We start from the raw sequence: 27,736 nt of genomic DNA, 5'->3' as shown, positions 1-27,736 counted from the left end.
TCCTCTTTGTCAAAGAGCCACCCAAACAGAGATCAAAAACATTATATTTTCTGTGAAGAAATTGGGCAACAAAGTTTCAGTCTTTCAAAAGAGGCAATCCGTTTTTGTCTAGAATATTGACTAAAAAAATATTGACCTACCAAAATATCAAGGTCAAAATACTGACTACAAAAATATCCAAATTGTTGTCCTACACAAATATCTAAAGTTAAAAAACACTACGACAAATAGATAGATTACTATAATATTGCAATGTAACTTTAACATTACAATACACAATATTAAAAAACAAAATATAGTGTACACAAATTGATGATAGCATTTAAAATATTAAATGTATTGATTTCAAATGAATTTTAAATTTTAATAGGTTGTAATTTAAAAAAATGTATTTCATACATTTTAGATCATTAAAATGAATGTCCTTTGTAATTAAGCTTTATAAAAAACAGTATTTTAAATTATAAATAAAAAAACTATACCGTTTTGAATTAAAAACATTTTAATGTGCAAGTCATTGATCAATTTAAAAACATTATTTTGTGAACTCTTAATGAAACCCTCTCCCTCTCTCTCTGTATATATATATATATATATATATATATATATATATATATATATATATATATATATATATATATGTGTGTTCCAAACGAAAGGAGCTCCCAATTGAAGCACCACACCAAACGTGTTTGTCACCTTTTGTTTCAGCAGGAGTGCGAGTTGAACAGCAAAACATTTCCAGCATTCAAATGCGCCAAACGCGTTTCGGGCTTCCTTAACCCTTGCACACTGGCATCTTGAAGGGGGGACAGCAACCAAAGTTTTCACCGCACTTGCAGTGATTCTTTTAAATCCTGCCTTTAGTAGGCGTGTCCAATTAGCATTGTGGTCTTTGAAGTTCTTACAATGCTGTTTCACCTCGAATTTTCTTTGTTCCCCAAATGGGTTGCCGAAATTTATATAAACACACACACATATAGTTTCACCAATACAGATATTTAAAAAAAGTAAAACAAATAATTTCTTATGAATCGATTAAACTCTAAAGCACCCTTTTTTATGAATGTAAGAGGGTCAAATTTACTATTCTAATTCCAGTCCAACAAAAATTGGGAGAAGTGCATCTATTTACAAAGATCAGATTTACCATTTTGACTCCAGTCCAATTAATACTGAAGAAAACACATGCATTTACAGGGTCAAATTCATTATTCTAACACCTGTCTAATTAACATTTAGGAAAATATATTATATTTGAGTGGTGAGATTTACAATAGCAAATCCAAACTTGATAGCATTGTGGAAAGTGTTAAACTATGAAGAAGAGTCGGTCTGATTTAAATCTCCCACTGCAAACTAAATAACACAGGAAAGTGGTGGACTCAGACATAAGCAACATCGAATAAAGCTTTGGACTCTCAGTGAGCTTTACTAATCCTACTCAAAACTAAGTAACATTGAGGGAAAGGTGTATTCTCACTCCAAATTAAGTAATGTTGGAGAAACTGTTTGAGTGTAGGGGGTTAGATTTAATATTCCCACTCCAATCTAAGCAGCTTTTGGGAAGGTGTTAGATTCTGGGCAAGGAGGATCAGATTTATTATTCCAACTTCAAGTTAAGCAAACATTAGGGAAAGTGTTGGAGTATGATTTACTATCGTCTCTCCAGACTAAGCAACATCAATGAAGTATATCATTCTGGAACTTTAGATTTACTTTTCCCAATCCAAACAGTGGGAAATGTGTTGAACTCGGGGAAGGGGGGTCAGATTGACTATTCCCACTCCACCCAAACTAAGCAACACTGTAATCTATGTGGGGGGAAGGGGGTGTAACACTGTAGAAAATATTTGTCTCTGTGAGATCTAAATTACTATTCACACATCAAACTAATACAGAGTAAGAAAAATCAAATACAACAAATAATCAAAATATCAATAATATATTGGTTATTAAAGTAAAATAAATAGCAAATTTAAATTAATTATAAAATAAAACATTTAAACGTTATATATATGTATATTTTTAAAAATGTAATCTCAGACATATACATTTATATTAATATAATATACTTCTCACACTGAACGTTTAAATTCATAACAATTATCTACAAAAATATTTTTAAAGGAAGCTACTGAACAAATGTTTTAAACAAAAAGATCATATTCCTTAAGAAAGTAATAAAAAAAGTACACAGTTTAAAAAAAACACACAAACACATATTTAAAACATAGCATTTTAAATATATAGGTTTTAATACACGACTCACCCAAAATTCTAATAAACCCCCCAAAAAAACCATAAAATATATATTTTTAATTAGTAATTATAATATGCAAAAATAATATTAAAGACATTCTTAACTTTAAAAAATGAAATTGCTCTCCACCCCATACCTTTATAAAACCTCACAACCTCAAAAGTAAATAAGATTAAATAAATATATATGTGTGTGTGTTTGTGTGCATTTAACACTTAATTACAAATATGAAAAAATAAAGTATTTTAATACATAAAATATCAAAAAATGTATTTACAAACTACCTTCCCAAAACCCCACCTCTGGCACAGCTGTGCCAAACCGGCGCAAGGACTGCCTGACGTATTAAGAGTTGAACTCGTTTATGGCAGACGGTCCTTTGCCTTTCCCATGACGGTGCCTGGAAAACAGGCACTGCACTGGGAAAGGCATATTACGAGTTGAACGTGTGTACTACTTACGGTACTTCAACTTTCCTATGGCGGTGCCTGGAAAACAGGCAAAAACGTTCCAGCACAACATGGACGGTGACATCCATACTGTGGTGGAACTTTGGGGCTATACAGACAAGGGGGGGCACAACATTTATCCCCATGGTGGTGGTCCACAGAGTCCCTGTAGTGCCACCTTTGTTCCTCCACTGCCAGCCTTTTAATGGCGGGGCTCCCACCATGAAAAGGCTGGCTGTGGCAGAACTTGTAATATGCTCAGTGGGACTGTGACAGTCTTGCTGAGCATACTACATTGTGGTGCACCTCTGCTACTGCCAAGTAACGACTGGTCCCTGGTGCAGTCAGCGGTCCTCTGCCGCAACGACTTCGCAAGCCGTAATGCGGAAGGCGGACCACCGCCACCGCGGGTCCGCCAGACTATTAATCAGGCCCTAAATCATCTAATTACTAATTTTATTAAAATAAAACGAAATTAAAAACACAGCAATAAAGGATTTAAAAAAAAGAACATTTACTAAAAGGTAATCAAATAAATAAAACATTGTTAAAATGAAACACCTCAAAATGAAATTAAACCACGATATTCAAGTAATAGGTATTTAAAACTTCAATATAATTGCTACATAAAGAGAAGTAATATATTTATCATCGAAATTCAATATGATGATATAACTTCGATATCGAGTTCTATCAATAGCCTGCCATCGACATTAGAAAAATACTCCTTTGGCTACTAATTGCTGGTCATTGAGTAATTAGAAGATGGCTGAAGCAGTTCACAATACCAAGTATTCCATGTTTGGTACATTTCTAAGAAGAGGTATTTGAAATAATAAAGATTATTAGAGGAAAACAGTGTACAGTGAGGTAGCTGAATCGTGCCAATTAATTGATCTTTAAGTGGGCATCCATTATTCTCCAGTACCCATCTAAAGAGGGCACTATTTTTAGGTCTTACCTAAAGGCACCTTTGGCTGTCCTGCCAGCCACGTTTCCTGAAAAAACCTGTATAAAATGCAAATATCTATCAATTCATATGGGAGCTTTCGGTCACCTCTTTTCATCTACTGATCGGTTCAAACGTCAATCACATTTTATTTCCATCCACCACAGCTTACCGTATAGGGCATTGGGTGAGTCCTCTTCAGTTATTGGTTCTCTTCACTGTGAATGACGGTATTTTGTTTGTGCACATATACACATCCTCCTACTATTAGTGAACTTCATTCATAGGGCTGGTAGTACAAGTCTTGTTTTTCTTTTTCTTTCATATTAGGTTTTTTAAAGTTAGTTTTAAGAATGGATGATTTTTCACTTTTTTTGCAAACTTATGTACGCTTCCTTAAATTACAATTTTTTTATTACTCCTGGTCCCTTATGCATACACTTGCGAACAAAAGTAAATCAAAACAAACATCAGAGGCTTGCAAAGGTAGAACTACTGGCTTTTCAGATCCTTGTTTTTCCAAGTGTTGTACATTCGGGAGCATACACCTTCACTTTAGCTGTTCTTATTTCTCTGGCATGAATATGTTCAAGCAATGTACTTCACTTCTCTGTGATTTAATTTGAAACCTCTGTGTCATGGCGATTAGTATTTTAAAAATAGCATTTTATAACTATGTTAAAAAGTGGAAGGAAGGATGGATGAAGTATATTTTACAGATTAAAATGAGTTTGAGACATTCATGATTTTGAAGCCCTGTTGCGGATGTTAAATAACTTGACATTTCTTTTTTTTTTTTTTTTTTTTTTTAAAAACCTTTATTGTAGATCAGTGACACAGCTATTCAGCCGACAACCCGGAGGTACGGCAGCTTTAGAGATTCAACACATGTTTGCGTCCACATATCACTGACAGGAGAGCCAAAGGTTCTATGTTGCATAAACATAAATACAACCCTAAACACAAGCAAGGCGAAAGGTACTGTAAACACCAAGAGAGGTTCCCATCAGGGGGGACAAGCCCCATCACGTCCAACAGGCACAGGTCTATAGTAAGGGAAAGGAGGGAAAGGCAGAGACTCTAGAAACAGTCACATATCAGCGGGAAAGTCAAAGCCGGAAAAAGACTAAGGGGAAAGTTGCTCCTCAGGCGGATCCGGGTCGGGGGGCAGGCATATGTCCCCTCTGTACTGGTTCCATGGCCCCCACACAGCGTGCCATTTCCGAGGGCGCCCTCGAGCACAATACACTGTCTTCTCCCTAAACATGCTCCAGTCCATGTTTTCCATCCACGCTGCCAATGTGGGCGGCCTATTGGAGCCCCACAGCCGAGCGATATCGCGCTTGGCTACCATGTTCCCCAGGGTCACCCACTGAGTCTGTGCCGCGTTGTGGTCAGTAGGACTCCAGACATTCAGGAGACAACATCGCGCCTCAGGCTGCATAACAATTCCTGTCACCTCCCCCATCGCCTCGTGGACTTGCCTCCAGAACTCCATAATCGCACCGCATTCCCAAATAATATGGAGGAAGGTACCCACCATACCACAGCCTCTCTTACATAAGCCCTCCTCAGAGAAACCCATGTGGACCAACCTGGGCCCCGTCACATAGACCCTATGGAGTATTTTAAGCTGCACCAGCCGCAGGCGCGCGGGGATAGCGACCTCTTTGGGAGAAGAAACTGCGTACTGCCAATCCTCATCATCTAGTTCAAGGCCGTCCCTGGTCCATTGAGCGCGCAACCCTAGGAGAAGATCCGCCCGAACATTGATAAGCTTCTTATAAATGAGCGAGATCGTGCTCTCTGGCATGTGACCATCCAGGATCCGATCCTCCAACGGAGAGGACTCGGGCACCTTCTCCCCCTCCACAAGGACTGACCGCAAGGCGTGGCGCACTTGAGCATAACGGAAGAACTCCGTGCTCCCCAGCTCGTATTCCTTCTGCAGCTCCTCGAACGACTTTATCTTACCCTTAACCAAAAGGTCTCCAACCCTGGATATGCCGATCAAATCCCATTTCTCGAACCCTTTTGTGCGCCAAAGCTTCCCCAGAATCTCGGAGTCAAACAGAGGGGTGGCAAGGGTAAGCTTACCCCTCCAGCCCAGCGAGTCCGTCGCCACATTCCACACATGGACGGCCACTCTGGTGGGCCCCGTGAGGGTGAGGTCCGACGATTTCGAATACAACGCTCTGTGGTAGTTAACCCCATGGAGCAACCAGCGGTCCATGGCGAAGCCAGGGCTCAGCGCCGGACCATAGACACCATGGTTAATCGCGCTCAACTGGGTGGCCCAGTAATAACGTCGAATGTCTGGAAGCGCGATACCACCGTCGTACCACGGAAGCGTCAACTTAGCGACTGCGATACGCGGACGCCCGTCCCATAAGAGCGCGCGCTGGTGACTTTCGATCTCACGGAAATAGCTGGCCGGGACCAGGTCAAGAGTATTCTGCAGGGCATAGAGGAAACGGGGAAGGGACATCATTTTAAACAGTGCAGCGCGGCCAAGGAGGGAGAGCGGCAATCGCCGCCAGCCCGCCACATCCCGCCGCATGCGCGCCAAGGGAGGGAGCAAGTTCTTCTCGTAGCGCAAGATGGGGTCGGTGGAAATATAGATCCCCAAATACAAAAAGCCCTGCTGGGCTATCTGGATCGAACAGTTACGCGGGACAGGCGAGACATCCCCACACAGGACATACAAGTGTGACTTCCCCCAATTAATGACTAGGCCCGAGTTTCTACCGAAAGATGTCAAGACGTCACAAACCACTATCAGAGATTTCTTAGGCGAGGCAAGATATAACAGAATGTCGTCGACGTAGAGTGAAATACGGTCTTCGTGGTCAGGCGACCAACGAAAACTTGACATTTTTAATAAGGATTGAGAATGATGAATTGTGGACCTTTAGCATAATTTTTTGAAATGAACACGGAATACATTTCAATTACACTGACTCTTCAATCAATCAATCAATCAATCAATCATTCATGGTATTTATAAAGCGTGCTACTTACCCGTCAGGGTCTCAAGGCGCTGGGTGGGGGAGGCTGCTATTGCTCGAAAAGCCAGGTCTTGAGGAGTCTTCTGAAGGTGAGTAGGTCTTGGGTCTGCCGTAGGTGGGTGGGGAGGGTGTTCCAGGTCTTGGCGGCGAAGTGGGAGAACGATCTGCTGCCGGAGGTCGCTCTTCGTATGCGGGGGACTGTGGTGAGGGCCAATCAATCAGCATTTGTAAAGTGCACTCAGCCATCCCTAGGGGTATCTAGGTGCTGTGTCTCTGTCGTAGAGCCAGGTCTTGCATCTCTTCCTGAAGACTGCCAGCGAGGGGGCCGTACGGATCTAGAGGGGAGGTCGTTCCAGGCCTTGGTTGCGAGGTAGGAGAAGGAGCAGCTGTTGCTGCGGGTGTGGAAGATGCGCAGGGTGTGCAAGGGTGAGTAAAGAGGAGTGTAGTGTCTTGCGGGTTGGTGACATTTCAGTCAATGGTTGCGGTAGGCAGGTCCTTGGTCATGGAGGGCTTTGTAGGCATGCATGAGGATCTTGAACTGGCAAATTTCCTGGATGGGGAGCAAGTGGCGGTCTCTGAGGTGCTAGGCTATGTGGGTTCATTTGGGGAGGTCCAGGATGAGTCTGGCAGCAGCGTTCTGTATGGTCTGAAGTCTTCTGAGGAACTGGATGGGGATGCTGGTGTTGAGGGCGTTGCCGTAGACGAGGCGCCTGGGGTCGAGGGCCTGAGTGATGGTCTTTCTGTGATTGGTTGGAATCCATCTGAAGATTCTGCGGATCATGCGAAGTGTGTGGAAGCAGGAGGAAACGACTCGTTTCAAGGTCAGTTGGCTGTCGAGTATGATGCCGAGGTTGCATGTGTGGTCAGTCAGTGTGGGCCCGAGTTCTGCAGGCCACCAGCTGTTGTCACATGCTAAGGTGTTCTTCCCGAAGACCGGTACTTCAGTTTTGTCGGAGTTGAGTTGGAGGCAGTTGTCTTTCATCCATTTGGCTATGTTGCTCATGGCGTTGCAGAAGTTGGTTTTGGCATTGGCGAGGTCCTTGTGAGCGAGAGGATCATTTGGGTGTCAGCAGCATAGGAGATTATGTTGAGTCTGTGGGATCTGATGAAGTCTGTGAGGGGGCGTCGAGTAGATGTTGAACAGAGTGGGGCTGAGGGATGATCCTTGTGGTATGTCGCATATGATGTCTTTGAGTGTGGAGGGGAAGTTAGGGAGTCAGATGCCCTGTGTGCTTAGTTGCAGTTACAAGAAATACATAATGCATAGTTTTGTAGCTACAGTAGCACTTAAAGGAAAAATGTGCTAGCCAGTAGTATTAAATAATTCCTAAATATATATGTAGAATTGAAAGTGGAATATTCCCCATGCATTTGCACCCTCTCGTCCTATAGGCCCCACCCATTTTTGTTGAGACAGTATTTCAGCAAGCAATACCCAATTATTTGAAAAGATAATAGTCTCAAAGATCTAGACCAAAAAGAGAAACATTAGTCTTTCCGAAGGTATCGTCAAAGCATGTATGATTTTAATTCCCTGATCCAGTAAAATATTTCTAAGCTGAAACCACCTATAATTGTGTGGAAAACAGGAAAATTACTCAGGAAGAAATATATTTATTTTGGACGTGTTCCCTTGAAATAAGTAATATAATGAATATCCCCTTTTGTTAACAAACTGGGATCATCTGTGTTGGTTTAATTAAAAGAAGCTTTATTTTGTGCAGGAACATTCTATAAATAATGAAAGCTACGTAATTATTTTGGAAAAGATTCAGGAATGCTTTCATCATCAGATAACGATCCATTGAATATTGTTTACTTCAAATTAAGTATATACACATTTCCTCCAAGATAACAAGTCACTTATGATATTAGTTTTAATAATGTTACTAACACAAGCACAATAATAGATGGAAGTCCACGTGCTAATATGACATCAGCTTTTGATTTAATTTAGTATAAATTCTCTGTTTTTGAAGATTGTGCAAATGCAGACTGCATGAGTTGTTGAGAAGATAGGCCATAGAAGATAATAATTGTTGCTAGTACCCACGGAATCCACCATGGCCTAAAATGGTTGTGTAATAATTATACATTTATAGACACAGCGAAAGTACTTGGAATCAGGTGTTTAATTTGTGCTGGTGGTTGCAGATAGTGGGTATTGGTCATCATTTTTGGAGATAGGAACTTCTTTTTCATTATCAGACTTTGAGCAAGAACAAGAAAGACACGGAAAATAAAAGGAAAGAGACGGATAAAGTGATAGAAAAACGATGACAAATGTTGATAGCAAGGATGAATACAACCTGCAGGCGTTAGACTAAGGTGCACGAAGCGTTTGGGGTGTGAAAGAAAGAGGCATGAAGTGAAGCAAAAACTAGATGGCCGTAGCCTGGGTATTCAGCAACCCCGGCATTTAGTGGCGCCTATGGCAGGCTTGTGAGGTAAACTTTGGGGTCTTGCATTTTTTCTGAACAAATTAAGCACTGATTATATTATCAAGTGACAGGGACACCAATCTGTGCACCCTACAAATGTGAAAACATTTTGGTTTGAGCATTTGAAACAGATAATCTGTTCTCATACAATTCCTTTCTTAGCCAGTATGAAGTAATGAGAATAATTTCTAGATTATTTCATGATTTCCATGGAAATAGTGGAGGAGAAAATTTAAGTGTTCTATCATGCAGATGAATTAATAAGATAATAGTTTCCTTACACAATGATATTAATCCATTTCATGAGCCTTCTTTTTAACCATGCATGTCAAACGTTTTGGTGGAGCCAGGTTAATTATGTTAAGCATGGCCCAACATAGCATGAGCACCCGTTTCTGAGTATAAACAAATATATATGTTCCAGGGAAAGAGGACATTGTACAATCCCAGCACCTGGTTCATCTAGCAGGACAGCCATGTTAGTTGCCTCATCAGTAAAAACAAGACAGGCTGTCTTCAAAATCTATCATAAAATGTTGAGGCACAAACGTGAAGCCTTGAAAAACACGTGGAAGCCAGGGAATAATGTCCTCTCTGCCCTTACTTCTGACGACCCTGCTTTCCTTGCAGATGTCCTTAAACACACAGGGTGCGACACTCATCTTCTTAATACAAGACACATTCTCATCCACAAATATTGTGGGGTAGTTTGCAGCATGCTCATAAACATTTCAGGAGGAATAACATCCTATAGGAAATGTGCTACTGTTTGAAGCATGGTTGGCTTAGTAAAAGCAATATCTGTTGCTACCTTGTGAGAAGAATAGCAAACGGAAGTGAATAGTTTGTATAACTATATACAGCCTGCGTCAGATTCCAGCCCAAATGTTATTTTATATCATCGTTCATCGCACATAACTTTACATACATTTGCAGTAAATTCTCATGTACCATGTATGGAAAACATTTAGGACGGAATGTAGGAACACCATAGACATGAGAGTACACAGAGTGCAGGAGATTAGAACCAGCCACTTGTCATCTCCCCTACTGTTGATGTACAATGTGCATTATAGCATGCAGCATAATAGCCTTAAATGAAGGATGCTGATCTTCACCTCTGAGACATGTAAGGATAAATGTGAAATGCATGACTGGGTGACTATCCAACATCTAAGAGGAGGTTTCAAACGAGCAATTCTGAAAACATTTCAGTCACATTCCGGAAATGTTTCTTTTAGACTCACAAATGATAGAGTGAGGTACCTAAATGGAAGACGTCATCCTCAGACAGTGAGGACTTGTAAATCTTTCAACTGTTGAAGCTTTTGTACAGCATTTAGCAGGGTTTAGCATGTTCTAACTGATTCATATTTTACAAGTAAGGAAGCTGTGGCATAGGGAGATAAAGTAATCTGCTGAGGTTTATAGGAAAGTGTCCCTTTTTGACAAGGTCACCTACCATGTTTACATGTGGTGTGCCTTCTGACAAATGTGTGACTATGAAGGCCACCACCCCTCCTTGACCGAGTCTCTGGTATCCCCTAAAGTCTAGGGTGTACGACGAATTGTGCATCGGAGTATCCCAGGTAGGATTCACTTGGGTTATTTCATAGCTGTATTCCCCCACACTAGCATGTAGGGACACAGGGAACACCCGGTCATCTTATTAGAGGATTCTGACAGCCCTGACGAATGCCCCAGACCTATTAGGCTATCCATACAGGCAGAAACATTTTGGCAGACTAAAAGATGGACTAGAGACATTACTCTCTTAGGGTTCCATCATTTGATTTGTTTTTAGTGCACCTCAGGTCCTCAATAATAAAGGTGATAGCCAAGGTACCTGAAAGTTTTCTTAATTAAACTGGATCCCAATTTTGTCCCACACGTTTTATGTAAGACCTCCCTTCTATCGTCAAGTCTACGTGGATTTTGAGTCCACCCTTGTTGTACCATCTTACCAGGGTGGGGGGAGGATGCCTATGATGAAGCATTACACAATACTGTGTATGAGCCATTCTCTTCCATTAAGGATGGCCCATGTGACCTGCAGTAGACAGCATCCGTATCCAACCGTTGGGTTCTGGGTCACTGTGTCGATGAAGGCAACTTACTTCTTTTGTGTTTGTAGCATGAGTAGATGTGCCCCAGTGCTGGTCAGCTCTATTGCTGCCAGTACAAGGGAACAGGGAAGCCATTTTAAATACATGTGCTGGACACTGGAGAAAACAAGTTCCCCAGCTACATGATGGCTTCACTGAAAATAGGGATGTTTGATATCAAGCATCTCGGATTAATAAACCCACTCTGATGCTTTAGATGTTAATACATGCACACAGAGGACCCCCTATAGGTGCCCCTGAAACCCTACTGGTTACTGGTGTGCTGACTGACTGGTTTTCTGCAGACGGCCACCAGAGACACGTTTCTGACCCCCAATGGTGAGGGCCTTTGCTCTCAGGAGGCCAGAAACAAAGCCTGCTCGTGCAGAGGGTGTTGGCACCCCCTCCCACAGGATAACCTGGAGATTAGCATTCCAAGGCATGGAAGCTTCAAAAAGTCCACCGCCTTTGGTATGTGAATCTGGCTTCCCTCATAGGAGAGGAAGTCCGCCCCTTTGTCCAGAACCCTTTAGCACCTGGGCAGGCAGGATAATTCGTTTTTCAGATTGGTATATCTGCCCTCAGGCTAGTACCATCCCTAAAGTGGGCTACCTGAAATGGAGGTGACTCTTCAAAGTTATCCATCTTGGTCATGGCAAACTCAGGAACTCTGGGACAAGGTTATGCCCCCTTCCCTCAGAAAGTGGCCATGTAGAGGGCGTAGTGGCCCAAGGGGTAGGTAGCCCGTTGGTTACTACCCTACACTCCCTTAACGCCCCTAAATTCAGGGGCAGATTTATGAGTCCCTTGCGCCACTTTTGCGTCACTTTTCCCATGTTAAAAGTGACGCAAAAGTGGCGCAAGGGGCTCATAAATCTGCCCCTCAGTATTTAGGGGTGCACCTGGCACCAGAGAAGCAGATCTTGACATCTACAAAGAAGATGGACACTGAAGAGCCATGAAAGTAAAGACTGAAGAGGAGCAATGACTTGGCACCAGTTCAACCGGGCTGTCTGCTGTTAGACGACTCATCCAGCAAGCTGTTGTGCCTCCAAAGCCTGGGAGGACTGCGTGCTTTCAATAAAGACTCAAGGACTCCTGTGGAGAAGCAAAGCTGCTCTCCTGAATCTTGCATCCACCCAAAGAAGAACCGCAAATACTCCGGAACCGCCAAATCCCGATACCGCCAAGCACTACTGCACCCAAGCCAGAGTCGAACTGAGCCAATGTTGTCAGCATGGTCCCCAAGCCCTCAAGAGACAGAGCACATTTTGGTTTCACCCCTCGTGAACTCTCTGACGCCACCTGCAGCCTCTGTTTGCAGGCCCTTTCAACTTCGAGTGCACCCGGACGAAGAAGCCCGGCACCTAAAAGACCCTCCGCACCCAGCTGCCCCGGCCTGAGGAGAAGAGGACCAGGTATGATCCCACATCCCCTAGCATCGTAAGACTTTTACCCTTGTGTTGGTTCAACCTGACTGGCCTCCCAGTCCAAACCTGCAGATTCTTTCCACCCAGACTGATCCCCATGCACTAACATTGGGCACCCGATGCTGTATTGCACGCCTGCACCCGGCCGTTCTAGTGTCGCTGGTGGTGACCTGCTGTTGCTGCCTTGGACCTTGGCCCATACTCACCTTAAGTCCAGGAGATTGGCTTTCTAAGTCGCTGCACTGTATCTGAATGTTATACTTGTTTTTCCTCCCACATGATAATATTGCAGCTTCTGGCAAATGCACTGTGTCGACTATTTAAGCGTAAAAGTATTGTGAAACGTGCTTACCTGAGTCTATTGAGTCTGATGCCTAAACATAACTAAAGATATGTGTTATTTTTATAAACTTGTGTTGAACTCCTTATTGAGTTGTGTGCGCCATTTAATGACTATTGAGTGTATTTGCAGATGTCTAACACTCCTCTCTGATAAACCTTTGGCTGCTCGACCACACTACACCCTAGAATATCACCTTGGGATTGCTATAGCAAGCCCCTATCCACTTATAAGGAACCCCCTGGACTCTTTACATCATATACCTCGCTTTGATATATCATATAGAGAGCCAGCTTCCTACAAGGTTGACCCAGTTTTACCTAGTGTGGTATCTAATATAAGGCCTCAGATTTTCTCATTTCACTTAACATTTAACTACTACAAACAGCTGACATTCTCCACTGAGTGTCTGCTTTCACGTATCTTCAAAAATATGATTCCGTAAGCGTAATTCAGAACATATATCCAATTTAACTGTGCTCCGGAAATGAAATATTGGTTGAAACAATAAACTTAGCAGACAACACAGGAGCATAGCCTACACTCATGAGCTATGGTTAAACATGATTCCAAGTCTGCAGCTTTTTTCCTGCTAAATATTAATTTGCCATACTTGTCACCCCAGCCACCCTCTAATGTACAGTTTTCAGACATGGGAAGAGGTGCCAATTTTGCTCTGATAGACTGCATCAGGAAACGAATCCTTAAATATAACTCCAACATTGAATCTAATGGTTCCTTCTCTGTCATGAAAATATTTTGTTCCTGAGATGTCACTCAGCCTCGATATATCTCAAACATGTTGCCTCTTTTTTAAGGTCCAGTTACCTTGAATTCTAAAGGTCCTTCCTCTTAGACTGGCGTATACTTTGCAAGAAATGTAATGGGAAGGATTTGTTCCACATATCTCCACCAGCCCTAGCTCTTCACGAGCCCTCTAGGGAGCCCTAACCCTGCAGGAGTTCAGCCAGGGAAAACACAGCTGGTGCAAGTTGGACACAATAGTGAAATTCCACACAATTTTGGACTGATACTTTCTTCTTCTCTTCCTGTAAACACTCTTGCACCGACACTTACCAGTTAGTGAGGGGCTCCAGGTTGTTACAGGGTAAATAACTTCTAAATTCATGTAAATCTCTGAAATATATTCGCCAACCAAATCGAATACCTGCCCTCCCTTAATTCGACTTCTTTCTACAATGACTCAAGTGAAGAATACCACGAGGTGGGGGTGTTTTACACTTTAAAAAGTAGGTCTCTGGGTGTAAATCCTGATTTCATTAGCTTCAATGTCTCACTGAGGTGAGGAGAGGAATTATTTTACACTCCTGAATCAAAAAAAAAATTGGCGAAGTAAAGCTGGAGAAGCGGATGTGAAATGTTTCCTGTCCACGGGGTTGTGATGATTCTGCGTGTACATTGAAATGGCACCAGGAGACCAGTGACGGCTAGAACAATGCGCCTCGAAGCGTGTAAGCCAGCACCAGGAGTCAGAGGTCCACCAGAGGCGCTATGTGCTCCCTTGTGCAAGGCACTCGGGTGCTTCCGAACTAGGTACAATCTTTAGAACTAACAATACCAGTCTAGTGTCATTGTAGTGCATGACTATGAAGTGCAGGGGTTTAATTCCTGAAGTTTTATCTTTGAACAGTCGTCACACAGCTGAGTTAGAGGAAACCTACTCATGATTTTCCAAGAATAAGACAGCCGGTAGGGAATAAGGCCATGTGAATCGGACTCATAAGTAAGTATAATAAAATGAACATATATAAAAAATAAAAATATGAGCCCATCCTGTCTTTGGCACCTTGTGCTTTATATCACATGGTCTACCTTCTGATCTAAACTCTGCACAAAGCAAACTAACTACTACCCCTGGCAGTGCTTGTGTGTCTCTCTTCTGCTGATATTGAGTATATTAGGGCTTTGAAGCTGGGAGCCCAGACCATGCGGCACGGTCGACTTACAATGACCTATGCGGACATGAACTGCTTCTTGCATTGAAATGACAGGAGCAAGAGAGGCCCTGGGCTCGCTGTCTAAAGGAAAGCATTGCATGATAAAGAGGCTGATACAGAGGCGAAATGCTCTTTAGGTGCTGAAATTGTATGAAAAACCAATACAGCTCAAAGAACAACGGGGCTGGGGTGGAGTCTGTTACCAGATCAGACGCCTCAGGTGTCATATTGAGAAATAATAATGACGGCAAAGTGGGCAGAGGGATTCCATCCAATATATGTGTATGGATATATATATATATATATATATATATATATATATATATATATATATATATATATATATATATATATATATATATATATATATATATTCACTGAAAAAACCATAGGTTTCACACATGTTATAGTTAGCGGAAATTTTACTGATAAAAAACCAATGAAATTCCCCCGTTATAGTTAGTGCAGGCACCTATAACTCACGCGACCGCAATCCTCTGCTGATGCTAATACTGTATTTAGACACTTATTTGCCCATGTCTTCTTCCATACATTTTTAGCTATACATATATTACAAATATTTTTTTTTTCATAAAGACACATATGTCATCAGCAGAAGATTGCGGTCGCGTGAGTTATAGTTGCCTGCACTAACTATAACGGGGGAATTTCATTGGTTTTTTATCAGTAAAATTTCCGCTAACTATAACATGTGTGAAACCTATGGTTTTTTCAGTGAATTTGCAAGGTTTTTTAAATGCTAATTCCTAACTATAACGTGTGTGAAACCTATGGTTTTTTCAGTGAATTTGTACGTTTTTTAAAATGCTAAGTTACTTTACGCCATTCGTGGCGTGCGCGCCCACTTAACGCAGTTCGTTCCGTGCGCGCACGGTGTGCTTCGCGCACCGTGCGCGCACAGTGAGCACGCGGTGCACTTCGCGCACCGCGCGCCCACTTTACGCAGTTAGTGCCGTGCACGCACGGAGGGCACGCGGTGCGCTACGCGCACCGCGTGCCCACGTTACGCTAGATGGGCCATGTACGCACGATGCGCTTCGCGCACCGTGCGCACATGGAGGACATATGATGCACTTCGTTTTGAAAGGTAATATTTTAATTTTTCGCACCTGTTATAAGCCATGCACAAATGGTGCCCTTCGGGCACCATTAGTACACGGGGTGGGGAGAGTGTGGATAATTTTTTTTTTTAAATATTTTTTTACCGTACGCGTACGGTAAGCGTAATCGGCGAAATTAGCGAAAAAATAAAAATTCGGTTTTTGGCCTTGGGGGATCTTTGGGGACTCCCTCAACATGGCTAGGTGTTTTGGAGCTGTCCAAACAGCCCCTTTACATGTTTTTGTGCTTTGTATTTTAATCATCACTCTCAGTGCAAGAGAGAAAATGGCGGCCGCCGCTTCCTGGTTTCGGCCGATTCGAATGTTTACTAAGATCTAAGAGCCAATCAGAATCGCGCTCGCGCACGCCACCGTACGCGTACGGTAAGCGTACCGTAAGCGCACCGTAAGCTGGCTCAGATATATATATTGATTTAAAGGCTATTTTCTCAGAATCTACTGAACAGATTTACACCAAACCTACAAAAGGCACTTCCTTGACCTGAGGACTACCTCTCTGCCAAATTTCTAGTAATTCTGTTCAGCCGTTCGGGCTGTAGCTGTGTCTAAAGGTCCTATGGAAAAATGCATGGGAAAAACGCGTTTTGGGACCCCCTTTTATCTCAGCCCCCGCTTTAAGAAACCCCCCGAGACTTTCAGGGTAGGAGCGGAGCGTAGCGCCCCACCTATTTTGAAAAATTCGCGAGGATTCGTCGACCGGCGCAAAAGTTATTCAAAATAGAATGTTGCGGATTTCCTATGGAAACAGGGTCCTAACTATAACTACCTACTGGCGACCGCCAGTAGGTAATATATATATATATATATTATCTACTGGCAGTCGCCAGTAGATAGTTATAGTTACAACCTAGTTTCCATAGGAAATCTCACAATTCTATTTTGAATAACTTTGGCGCCGGTTGACGAATCCTCGCAAAATTTTCAAAACTAATGGGGCGCTTCGTTCAGCTCCTACCCTGAAAGTCTCGGGGTGATTCGTCAAGCGGGGGCCGTGAAAAAGGGGGGGTCCCAAAACGCGTTTTCCCCATGCATTTTTCCATAGGACCTTTAGTCGCAGCTACAGCCCGAACGGCTGCACAGAATTACGTGAAATTTGGCAGAGAGGTAGCCATAAGGTCAAGGAAGTGCCTTTTGCAGGTCTGGTGTAAATCTGTTCAGTATTTCCTGAGAAAATAGCATTTAAAAGCATATCAATATCTATACGCGCGCACTGAGCGCGCACCCTGCCGTGCGCGAGCGCAATTCTGATTGGTTGTTAGATGTCGGTAAACATTCGAATCGGTCGAAACCAGGAAGTGTCGGCCGCCATTTTGTCTCTCGCAGTCTGAGGGGGAGAAAAACAAAGGTGGAGAACGTGAAAAGGGGGCAGAGTGGACAGTTCCTGACCCCCTAGCCTTGGTCAGGGGGCCACAGAAGGACCCCCAAGGGAGAAAAAAACAATGTTTGTTTTTTTTTTAAATCGCGAGGTGTGCGCACCGCGCGCGCACGGCACGTACTGCGAACCGTGGGTGCTCGGTGCGCGAAGCGCACCGAGTGCCCACAGCGCGCGCAGCGCACCAAGTGCCCACAGCGCGCGCACGGTGCGTGCACGGTGAAAAACCTGAATAAATAAATAAATAATAAATACATAACTTAGCATTTAAAAAAACGTACAAATTCACTGAAAAAAACATAGGTTTCACACACGTTATAGTTACGAATTAGCATTTAAAAAACCTTGCAAATTCACTTAAAAAACCATAGGTTTCACACATGTTATAGTTAGCTGGACATTTCACTCATAAAAAACCAATGAAATTCCCCCGTTATAGTTAGTGCAGGCAACTATAACTCACCCAACCGCAATCCTCTGCTGATGACGTCAGATATTACATCACTGATGACATATGTGTCTTTATGAAAAATAAATATTTGTAATATATGTATAGCTGAAGATTAATGGAAGAAGACATGGGTAAATAAGTGCCTAAATACAGTGATGTAATATCTGATATATATATATATATATATATATATATATATATATATATTACCTACTGGCGGTCGCCAGTAGGTAGTTATAGTTAGGACCACGTTTCAATAGGAAATCCGCAACATTCTATTTTGAATAACTTTGGCGCCGGTTGACGAATCCTCGCGAATTTTTCAAAATAGGTGGGGCGCTATGCTCCGCTCCTACCCTGAAAGTCTCGGGGGGATTCGTCAAGCGGGGGCTGAGATATAAGGGGGGTCCCAAAACGCGTTTTTCCCATGCATTTTTCCATAGGACCTTTAGACAGGGCTACAGCCCGAACGGCTGAACAGAATTACTAGAAATTTGGCAGAGAGGTAGTCCTCAGGTCAAGGAAGTGCCTTTTGTAGGTTTGGTGTAAATCTGTTCAGTAGATTCTGAGAAAATAGCCTTTAAATCAATATATATATCTGAGCCAGCTTACGGTGCGCTTACGGTACGCTTACCGTACGCGTACGGTGGCGTGCGCGAGCGCGATTATGATTGGCTCTTAGATCTTAGTAAACATTCGAATCGGCCAAAACCAGGAAGCGGCGGCCGCCATTTTCTCTCTTGCACTGAGAGAGATGATTAACAAACAAAGCACAAAAACATTTAAAGGGGCTGTTTTGACAGCTCCCACACACATAGCCATGTACAGGGAGTCCCCAAAGATCCCCCAAGGCCAAAAACGGAATTTTTATTTTTTCGCTAATTTCGCCGATTACGCTTACCGTACGTGTACGGTAAAATTTTTTTAAAAAAATAAAAAATCCACACTAACCCCACCCCGTGTGCAATTGGTGACCGAAGTTCACCAATTGTGCATGGCGTATCACACAAGTAAAAAGCGAAAAGATTAAAAAAAAAAATATTAAAAAAAAAAAGTATCCACACTCTCTCCACCCCGTGTGCAAATGGTGCCCGAAGGGCACCATTTGTGCATGGCTTATAACTACTGCGAAAAATTAAAATATTACCTTTAAAAACGAAGTGCATCATATGTCCTCCATGTGCGCACGGTGCGCGAAGCGCATCGTGCGTACATGGCCCATCTAGCGTAACGTGGGCACGCGGTGCGCGTAGCGCACCGCGTGCCCACCGTGCGTGCACGGCACTAACTGCGTAAAGTGGGCGCGCGGTGCGCGAAGCGCACCGCGTGCTCACTGTGCGAGCACGGTGCGCGAAGCGCACCGTGCGCGCACGGAACAAACTGCGTTAAGTGGGCGCGCACGCCACGAATGGCATAAAGTAACTTAGCATTTAAAAAAACGTACAAATTCACTGAAAAAACCATAGGTTTCACACACGTTATAGTTAGGAATTAGCATTTAAAAAACCTTGCAAATTCACTGAAAAAACCATAGGTTTCACACAGGTTATAGTTAGCGGAAATTTTACTGATAAAAAACCAATGAAATTCCCCCGTTATAGTTAGTGCAGGCAACTATAACTCACGCGACCGCAATCTTCTGCTGATGACATATGTGTCTTTATGAAAAGAAAATATTTGTAATATATGTATAGCTAAAAATGTATGGAAGAAGACATGGGTAAATAAGTGTCTAAATACAGTATTAGCATCAGCAGAGGATTGCGGTCGCGTGAGTTATAGTTGCCTGCACTAACTATAACGGGGGAATTTCATTGGTTTTTTATCAGTAAAATTTCCGCTAACTATAACCTGTGTGAAACCTATGGTTTTTTCAGTGAATATATATATATATATATATATATATATATATATATATATATATATATATATATATATATATATATATATATATATATATATATATATATATATATTCCAGTTTTATGTAGCACAAACTTTACCAAATTACATATCAGCGTTTGAGATGAGCACAGGCTCATACTACACAGATAAGTTCACGTAAGCACAGGTTCAGAGATGGCGCCATAAGGAAAAAATACTGCATAGGATCAGTTAACATTGTAAAGATTAAAATAAAAACTTACAATAAAAATCCCACGACATAAACGGTTTCATGAGATAATGTAATTGTAAGTAATTGCAGTGCATGTTAATGTATTTTCGTGTGAGACACCCTTCTACACCAAAGATGGCCACCCTTGAGAGGGGGGAGGTGTTGCACTGCCCCCCTCCGCCTGCGTGCAGTTCAGACTATTTCCTCGGGCCAGGACTCCTAAGAACACGTGCACCACCATACAAAGACAGGATGGCCAAAGGCCCCAAACAATGAAGGCCTACGAGTTTTTGGGACCCCTGGGACACAATTGGCAGCATGCTCACAATCCATTAGTATGCTACTCTGTGCAGTCTAATTCTGAGCTTCAAACAATGGTTTCTGTACACTCAGGAGCATAGCTTCAGGGGGGTGGTTGGGGTGTAACACCCCCCCCCCGCCCCAAATGTATATTGTGAAAGATAGTTGCGTTCAGGTGCTTTCAGTCGGGTATGGTGAGGTATGTGTTGGTAATATGGCTCCTTTTCCTGCTTTCCCTCACCCCGCATGTTGTTACAACGCGGTCGTTACAACCCCGCAAGTCGTTACGACTTGTGGAGGGGGGCGCTGGATGTTGGAATAGTATCATTTACTATTCCAGCTCCAGTCTGTGCAGACAGTAGGGAAGATGTTGGATTTTAAATCCAACAACTAATACCCCCTCCGCAAGTCGTTGTACTGACTTTCAGGGTAATGGTATTGCGTTGTTACAACGCGGTCATTGTAATGACCACGTTGTAACAACATGCGGGGTGACGGATGCGGGGTGACTGATGTTTACCGTCTGTCAGATTTCACCAGGAATTTTTACACACAGAAAGAAACACTCACACACTCTCTATCTCTCTGTTTGGGAAAACTTCAAAAATGTTGGTTATTTCATATAATAATGTGCTTTCTCTTACAGAGTACCCCTACCAATCCACATTCCTCTCCCTTCCTGCTGCCCCTTCCCTAAGCCCTTCTTGTGCACCCGGCTTGTCCTGTAATGTATTATAACATTATATGCCAGCCTGATTGTTGGGAAAATCTGACTAAGCTATGGCACTGCATGCAGTAGCAGCAGGGATTGACCATCGACGAGCCGTCTGGTCGCCAGATGAAAGCCTGCCTTCCCTGGTTAATCTCGTCTCACTTCAGGGATCTCACTTCTTACCTTATCGCCTTCCTCCACGTCACAGATCTTCTCACCGGTGGACGGGTTGTGCGTTGGAAACTTCTTGCCACTCATGGAGTCTTGCCATTCGTTGTTAATAAATATCTAATGGGAAAAAAATTATATTTGTTCTCAATGTGACCTCCTCATGTTTTTCCATATGTACCCCAATATTACTTTTTTACCCACGAGTTTCATACACATGCTTGAAAAGGACAAAATACTCAGCACAAACTACTAATTGGTACAAGGGGCGGGGAATATCAGTATTTACTGTTGTTCAGTGTGTTTGAACAGGGCATAGACGCACCACACCAGTCTGACAATTCACTACCATATTAAAGCAAAGCGTTGGAGTGGCAGCTGAAGATTTGCTTTTCAGGGTTAAGGCAGCAGCATCATGCAGAAGACCAGTGCTTAGCACCCAGTACTCCACCCAAAATGTCCAGGCCCCTAATGAGCTTTGCAGTGAAGCTGCTAACTGCACACCTTTGGAACTCACCTTATTCTCATCAGAAGGATGATTGGCTGAGATGTCCCTGCCAGAATCCAAACCTAAACCTACAACTCATATGCTTCCCAAGTCCACTCGCGTGTGCGCACACACACACACACACTCTTCTCTCTCTCGCTCTCATTCATAGGTACGTGCCGAACCATGCACTTCACCCAAGTTTCACAAAGATTTAGTGTCGGGTTAATGTTACTTTTTTAACGCGGAACCGATGCTAAACTTTTGGGGGGATATACAAACCAACACAAATTTGTATTTGCATCGGTTTGTATGGAAAAGTAATGCAGAGCAGTAGTAGGAAAAGGTTTTAAACTTGTCTAGCCCTAGCATTTTTTTCAGGAAGTGTGACCTTCCCGTACAAATCCTTTGGCAGACTCAGGCGCGCACCCTAGCGCTATTGCGCTAAAGTGTGTGTCTGGTGCACGCTAGTACAAATCAGTGCCAGCGCGAGGGTGAGGGGAGGAGAGTCCCATATCTCTGCCACCGCTAGAGAGAGGGGAGGAGAGTGCCATATCTCTTCCACCGCTAGAGAGAGGGGAGGAGAGTGCCATATCTCTGCCACCGCTAGAGAGAGGGGAGGAGAGTGCCATATCTCTTCCACCACTAGAGAGAGGGGAGGAGAGTGCCATATCTCTTCCACCGCTAGAGAGAGGGGAGGAGAGTGGCTCAATGGTTAGAGTGGCAGACCCTGAAGCAGAGTTCTGGCCAGGGACCAGGGTTTGATTCCCACCTCGGCGGGGCTCGGGCTCAATTTCCTCGGACCTGTCTATTCTCGCCTCGGTGCCTATTCTAATCACAGGCCCCACGCTGCAACTCTGGGCAATAGCTTGCTTAGCCTCCACACCGGCCCCAACAGCGCTAAGGATGCCTGGCTTCACCCTGGGGGTGCCCAGGAGTGGACACTTCACAGGGAAAGCCAGGAGGGGTTCTACAGCGGTATGAGTATCAGCGCCAGGAAACCGCAAAGGCGACACCGCAAGGTGGCCGTCTGGTGACAGTGCGCTCTATAAGTACCTTGACATTGACAGTGCCATATCTCTAAGAATACTGCACTCTCCTGCTCTCTCCCTGTCTTGCAACACTTTCTCTCAGGTTGCCGCACTGCCTTATGCATGACACCTTTGTGAATCTTGGCCCTCATCTCTTCACTACACGTTGGAGCAGTTGCAGCACGCCAATATAATATCTCTGAATTCTTCCCCAAAAAATTGGATAGGAGATACGACAGTCACAGGACCATAGATTCCTTAGCAATAAACTTATATTAAGAAAACTAATAGCATTGAAAAATGTTCAGCCCAAATGTCCTAGCTATATACGCTGCAGCATTAAAATAAGTGCTGATTTATGGATGATTAATGACATATTTTTAATTTCGGATACCACGGTACTGAATTTGATATTTTAGGTTTTATGAGTGCTGCTGCATCAGGTTTTCAACATGCTTGGGAATCAGCAGGGAGACATTGGTGCGACAGCGACGCCTAACGTTCAGTCAGAGTACAGCTGAATGAACGCTAAGAAACTTTAGAAGGTTGCAGGCATAGTTTTGCCCAAAGGAACAACCATAAAACAATGCTAATTTTCACAGGCGTGAATTACTCCTGCTTGCACAGGTACATTTTGAGTACAGACATATAAAAAAAGAATTACAGGTTAGTTTTCATTGCATAATTGTAAATCTAAATAGCCTTTAAAATTTGAATGGGCTCGATCCTCAAACAAATTCCAAATTTACTCTGGAGCTTTAAATAAATTCCAGTCTGCCTGCGAAGAAACAGCAACTGTTGCAGCTTCTCAGGAGTGCCCGCATGTAACCATGTACACAAGCCAATGTAGCAAGTTCAATTTCGGTGCATTAGTGGTTGTGTGAATTATGTCCAGTGTGCCCGGAGAACAGTACTTTGGATACATTGCTTGAGGTAGCCTGTTGCTTATTAAACATGCATGTGGCTGGTTAACAAAATAACAGTTGATAGACAACGATTTTGTGTATGAATGTGGAGTTCTGCTCTAAGGCTGCAGAACGCCGAGCTGACCTGCAAGATCTGTTTGAGTTTTTTTTATTAAGTATATTGGGAACAAGTGGCCAGGCCTGTTGTTACCATTCTACATACAATGGGCTCTGGTCAGCCCTTACTCATGACTGGCTGGCTTTGTTATCTATCTCACTTCCTTTCTCCTGACTCAATATATTTCCTCCCTGTCCTTTTATTATCCAGTGGAGGAGCAGTTTGGTCTCACATTTTTCTGGTTGGATAAGCTGTACCCTTCCTCTGCTTAGTTTAGTGCACTCCTTTAATGGTCTTGCTACAGGCACCCCCAGCTGTCTGTTGCTGGCAGCATTGTATATAATACTGCACACAATCAGTACTTGCCTATGATTAGTTGGAAGTGCATGTGTTTCTTGCTCTCTCCCTTGTGTTATGCTTCCATCATTCCCTCATCACATTCCCTTTGATGACGTTCGTACGTTGCCTACACCTTCCCATTCCGCTTGGCTCATTTGCTTAAAAAAAAAAAATACCACCTCTGACCAAGCTTCTCCATTATCGCCCCTTGTGCCCTTGTTGCTCAGCAGTGTTTACTTTCCGCCGACCTCCCACTGGCCCTGCCATTGCTCCTCCACCCCTTCCGATTGCATCCTTTTGTAAAAAATATTGTACATTTTTTTGGAGGGCCTAACAGATGTAAATTACAAATTGCGTTACATCCACTTTCACGCACATATTTTTTTTTTTATCTAATACACCAAGATGAATGTCTGCCATCATGGAACACCAGATTTAATAATAAACATTTTATAAAAAAAGATAATAGTGGCTACTTCATGAAGCATGTGCATGCACATATCATGATACAAGCATACGCACACTTTCCAGCCAACATGTGTGCACATGTCATGATGCATGTATCATGACCTATATGCGCATATGTAAGGACGCATGGCTGTCATCTTGAAGTGGATTTCATTTAATAGAAAACCTATTCCAAGATTGCACATGAGTCTTAATGCATGGTTCATACAAGCATTTGCAAAGACAATAGATCATTATTAAAAGCAAGGCCTATTCGTTTTGTCAATGCCTCTTACAAGGGCTCAGAGTTTTTTGTTCCCAGTTATTCCTTAATAGATTCAAAATATCCATTCCTCCTTTGGACTTCAGGACAGCAGTACAAGCTTTGGTACAATTCCATCTGAAAGTAGAAATGCACTACTCTCTGGCATCTCCAAATCCACTACAGAACCCATTAAGGCCATCCTACAATCAGCTGCTTGACTGTGAGCTAAGAAGTCAGACCGGATGGACCACATCACAGCTATCCTAGGGGACCTTCACTGACTTCCACTAGACGTAAGATTTAACTTGAAAGTAGTCTACATCATGCAGAAAGGCCTGAAACTAGGACTGCATTCCTACTTAAAAGACTAATTTCACACTACAACAGGTAAAAGATGCAAACCTCACCTATGTGTAGAAATAGCCAAGACTAAAAAAGCAACTTTAAACCAGGCCTTCTCATAGCTATACCCAGATTGTTCCATCTTATACCGGCAAACACATCAGACTCAGTTCTGAGCTATTAACATTTAGAAGATACTTGAAGACTTACTTACCTCTTCAGAACACAAAGCCTAGGCTAATCTACTCTAGTCTGTATTTCCACCTCCTCCTTCTCAGCTCTGTTCTAATCTATGTTTCATTATTAATACCTATTTTATTGCATTGTCTGTTATAGCTGTCTTTGAGGATAGGAAACACCACAACTAAATACATAATGATAAATACACCACTAACTTTTGTTGTGTATGTGTAATCTCTCAGCTACTTTACCCTACTGAGTCTGAAGAAGTCAGAGGTGTCTAGTAGAGTGATTGAGGAGAAGCAGGGCTAAACCGAGCAAGTGCTGGCCAGCAAGGGTATATTTTGAAATTCATTTGACTAAAAAGTTTTAAAGACAGTTTGAACAGTTTCTGTTCCTTATCACCAGATGACTTTGCTCCCACTAATTGGTACTATGAAGACGTTTATGAGCTGGAGTTAAGTGACTAGAACAGGAAGAATTATTTCCTGATTTATTCATGCAGACTTCAGCCCAGATGCCTCCCAATAGCATTTACATTTTAAATGTTCACATTTAATTTCCTGGTGCAATAAAAAAAGGGGACACCCTGTGCATCAGTGTTTAATAAAATAATTACTGCCACGCTACACATTCTTTATTTCTAGGTTCACTTCAATGTTCATATTAAATTCCTTGATAGTTTAATACATTCAAAATACATTTTAGCAATCGCTATTAAAATGTCCAATGATACTAAATACTTTAAATAATTTTTTGTGCCAGTTCATTAAACTGCAAAGCAGCCTACCTTATACATCGACCTAATATAGAATTACCAGATGAAAACTTCAAACATAGGAACAAAGTAGATCTTGGGAAATAGAGCGAATGTGATACTTCATATAGATCTCGATGAGAAGAACTGAGATCCATACATTCGGAGCCACAATCGAGAATGCCTGTTCACTACAAAAGGATGTTAAATAAACACATAATCTGAGCACCTAAAACAACACCCTCTGATGTGGAATCTACGCATAAAACCCTCACTGTGACCTAATAAAGGTTGTTTAAAAAAAAAAAAAAAAAAAAAAACCCTCACCTGGCCCTGTAGGTCTTTAAGGAATATTATGGCACTCTAAACAGAACTCAAATAACAGATTTTAATGGTGTAGAGGACACTGAATTTATTTACAGAGTGCTTCAAGCCTTTTTGCGGACACTCCAGATCACAGCAGGTCTCGAAAGAGAAAGTCTACTTTGGAAATTCAAGTGGATCATCATAAACTGATCAGAGAATTAAAACCTTGTCTGATATTCCTCAGGCACGCCACACCCTTTTCATGTATGAAATTCAGCTGAACACAAGTTTGAAAAGTTACAATTACAGTTATTTTTGAATCGCATATCTGTCAGTTTTGCTCTTGAGCTTGGATTCATGGTATTCCATAGCCTGTAGCATGGACTACCAAGGATCTACCTTGATGCTTCAGTCATTTCAAAGTTCACCGGGTGACGGGGCATGTAGTCATTCGATGTAGATTACTGGTTGGTGTACAATGAACTACTACAGGAGCGTATGTACTGATGGTCTTTCCACCAATAGGCTTATTGGGCGGTGCAGAAGGCCCTGATATATCTAGATAGGATTCAAGTGGTCCAGAATGCAGCAGCCTGTTTGGACTTGGAAGTCCAGAACAGACCTTGTTAGATCATTTGAACACACTACTGGCTCTGAATGATCCATGGAGTGTTGTTCAAGACCTTGTTCATTAACCATAGAGCAATTTACCAATCTGCTCCCGACATCCTTGCAGTTAAGTTTAAGTGGTACTCCTTGGGTTACCTTCTTCATTCTGCACACTTTTCTCTCCTCTCTATTCTCAAAGTAACCACATTTGGCAATCAGGCTTACTCAGTAGCAGCAAGAAGACCATGGAGATCACTTACTGTTATTCTCTGCACTGAGTCCTACAAATTGAATTTCTGGAAACAATTATGTATGAGCAGTGCTTTAAATGGAAAAAAATAAGTGTAGGTACTCATTAAATCGAGCTAGGGGCGTGGCTAGTGGGCGGGGTTAGAGGCGGGGCGTGACATGATGATACTAGGACATTTCTATAGAGTATTCATTTTGCCTGTGCATTTCCTTTGATAGTAGCTTCAAACTTCCCACATATGCAGATTAACAGCTGCATATGATGATAAAGAGTGGTGTGAATACCTGCTGGGAGCAGGCCCTAAATCATAATAGAAGGAGCTTTTAAATCAATACATTCAAGCCATCAACCGCACTATTCAGGCTAATTATGAGTGTGCCTCAGAATAAAAGAGATTCTGGAATACCAGCATTAATAATGAGTACTACGCCAGTTGCAGGACATACCAAAACATGTGAGAAAAGTATCAATATAAACAAAAAAAGTGTTAACTCAT

General features: G+C 42.5%; 1 protein-coding gene across 1 annotated transcript in view; it reads right to left on the bottom strand.

Moving 5' to 3' along the window:
* The window catches only part of ALDH1A3 (aldehyde dehydrogenase 1 family member A3), a 272,629-nt gene that overhangs the window by 157,706 nt on the left and 87,187 nt on the right, over positions 1-27,736 (bottom strand). Inside the window, exon 2 of the mRNA XM_085644542.1 lies at positions 21,220-21,324. Within this exon, the coding sequence (XP_085500668.1) occupies positions 21,220-21,324 (105 nt within the window). The remainder of the gene's footprint in view (positions 1-21,219; positions 21,325-27,736) is intronic.

The sequence above is a fragment of the Triturus cristatus genome, chromosome 3_1 (assembly GCF_964204655.1).
Source record: "Triturus cristatus chromosome 3_1, aTriCri1.1, whole genome shotgun sequence".
Lineage (NCBI taxonomy): Eukaryota > Metazoa > Chordata > Amphibia > Caudata > Salamandridae > Triturus > Triturus cristatus.
Note: the sequence above shows the minus strand (reverse complement) of the source record. Positions and strands in the feature narration are given on the sequence as shown.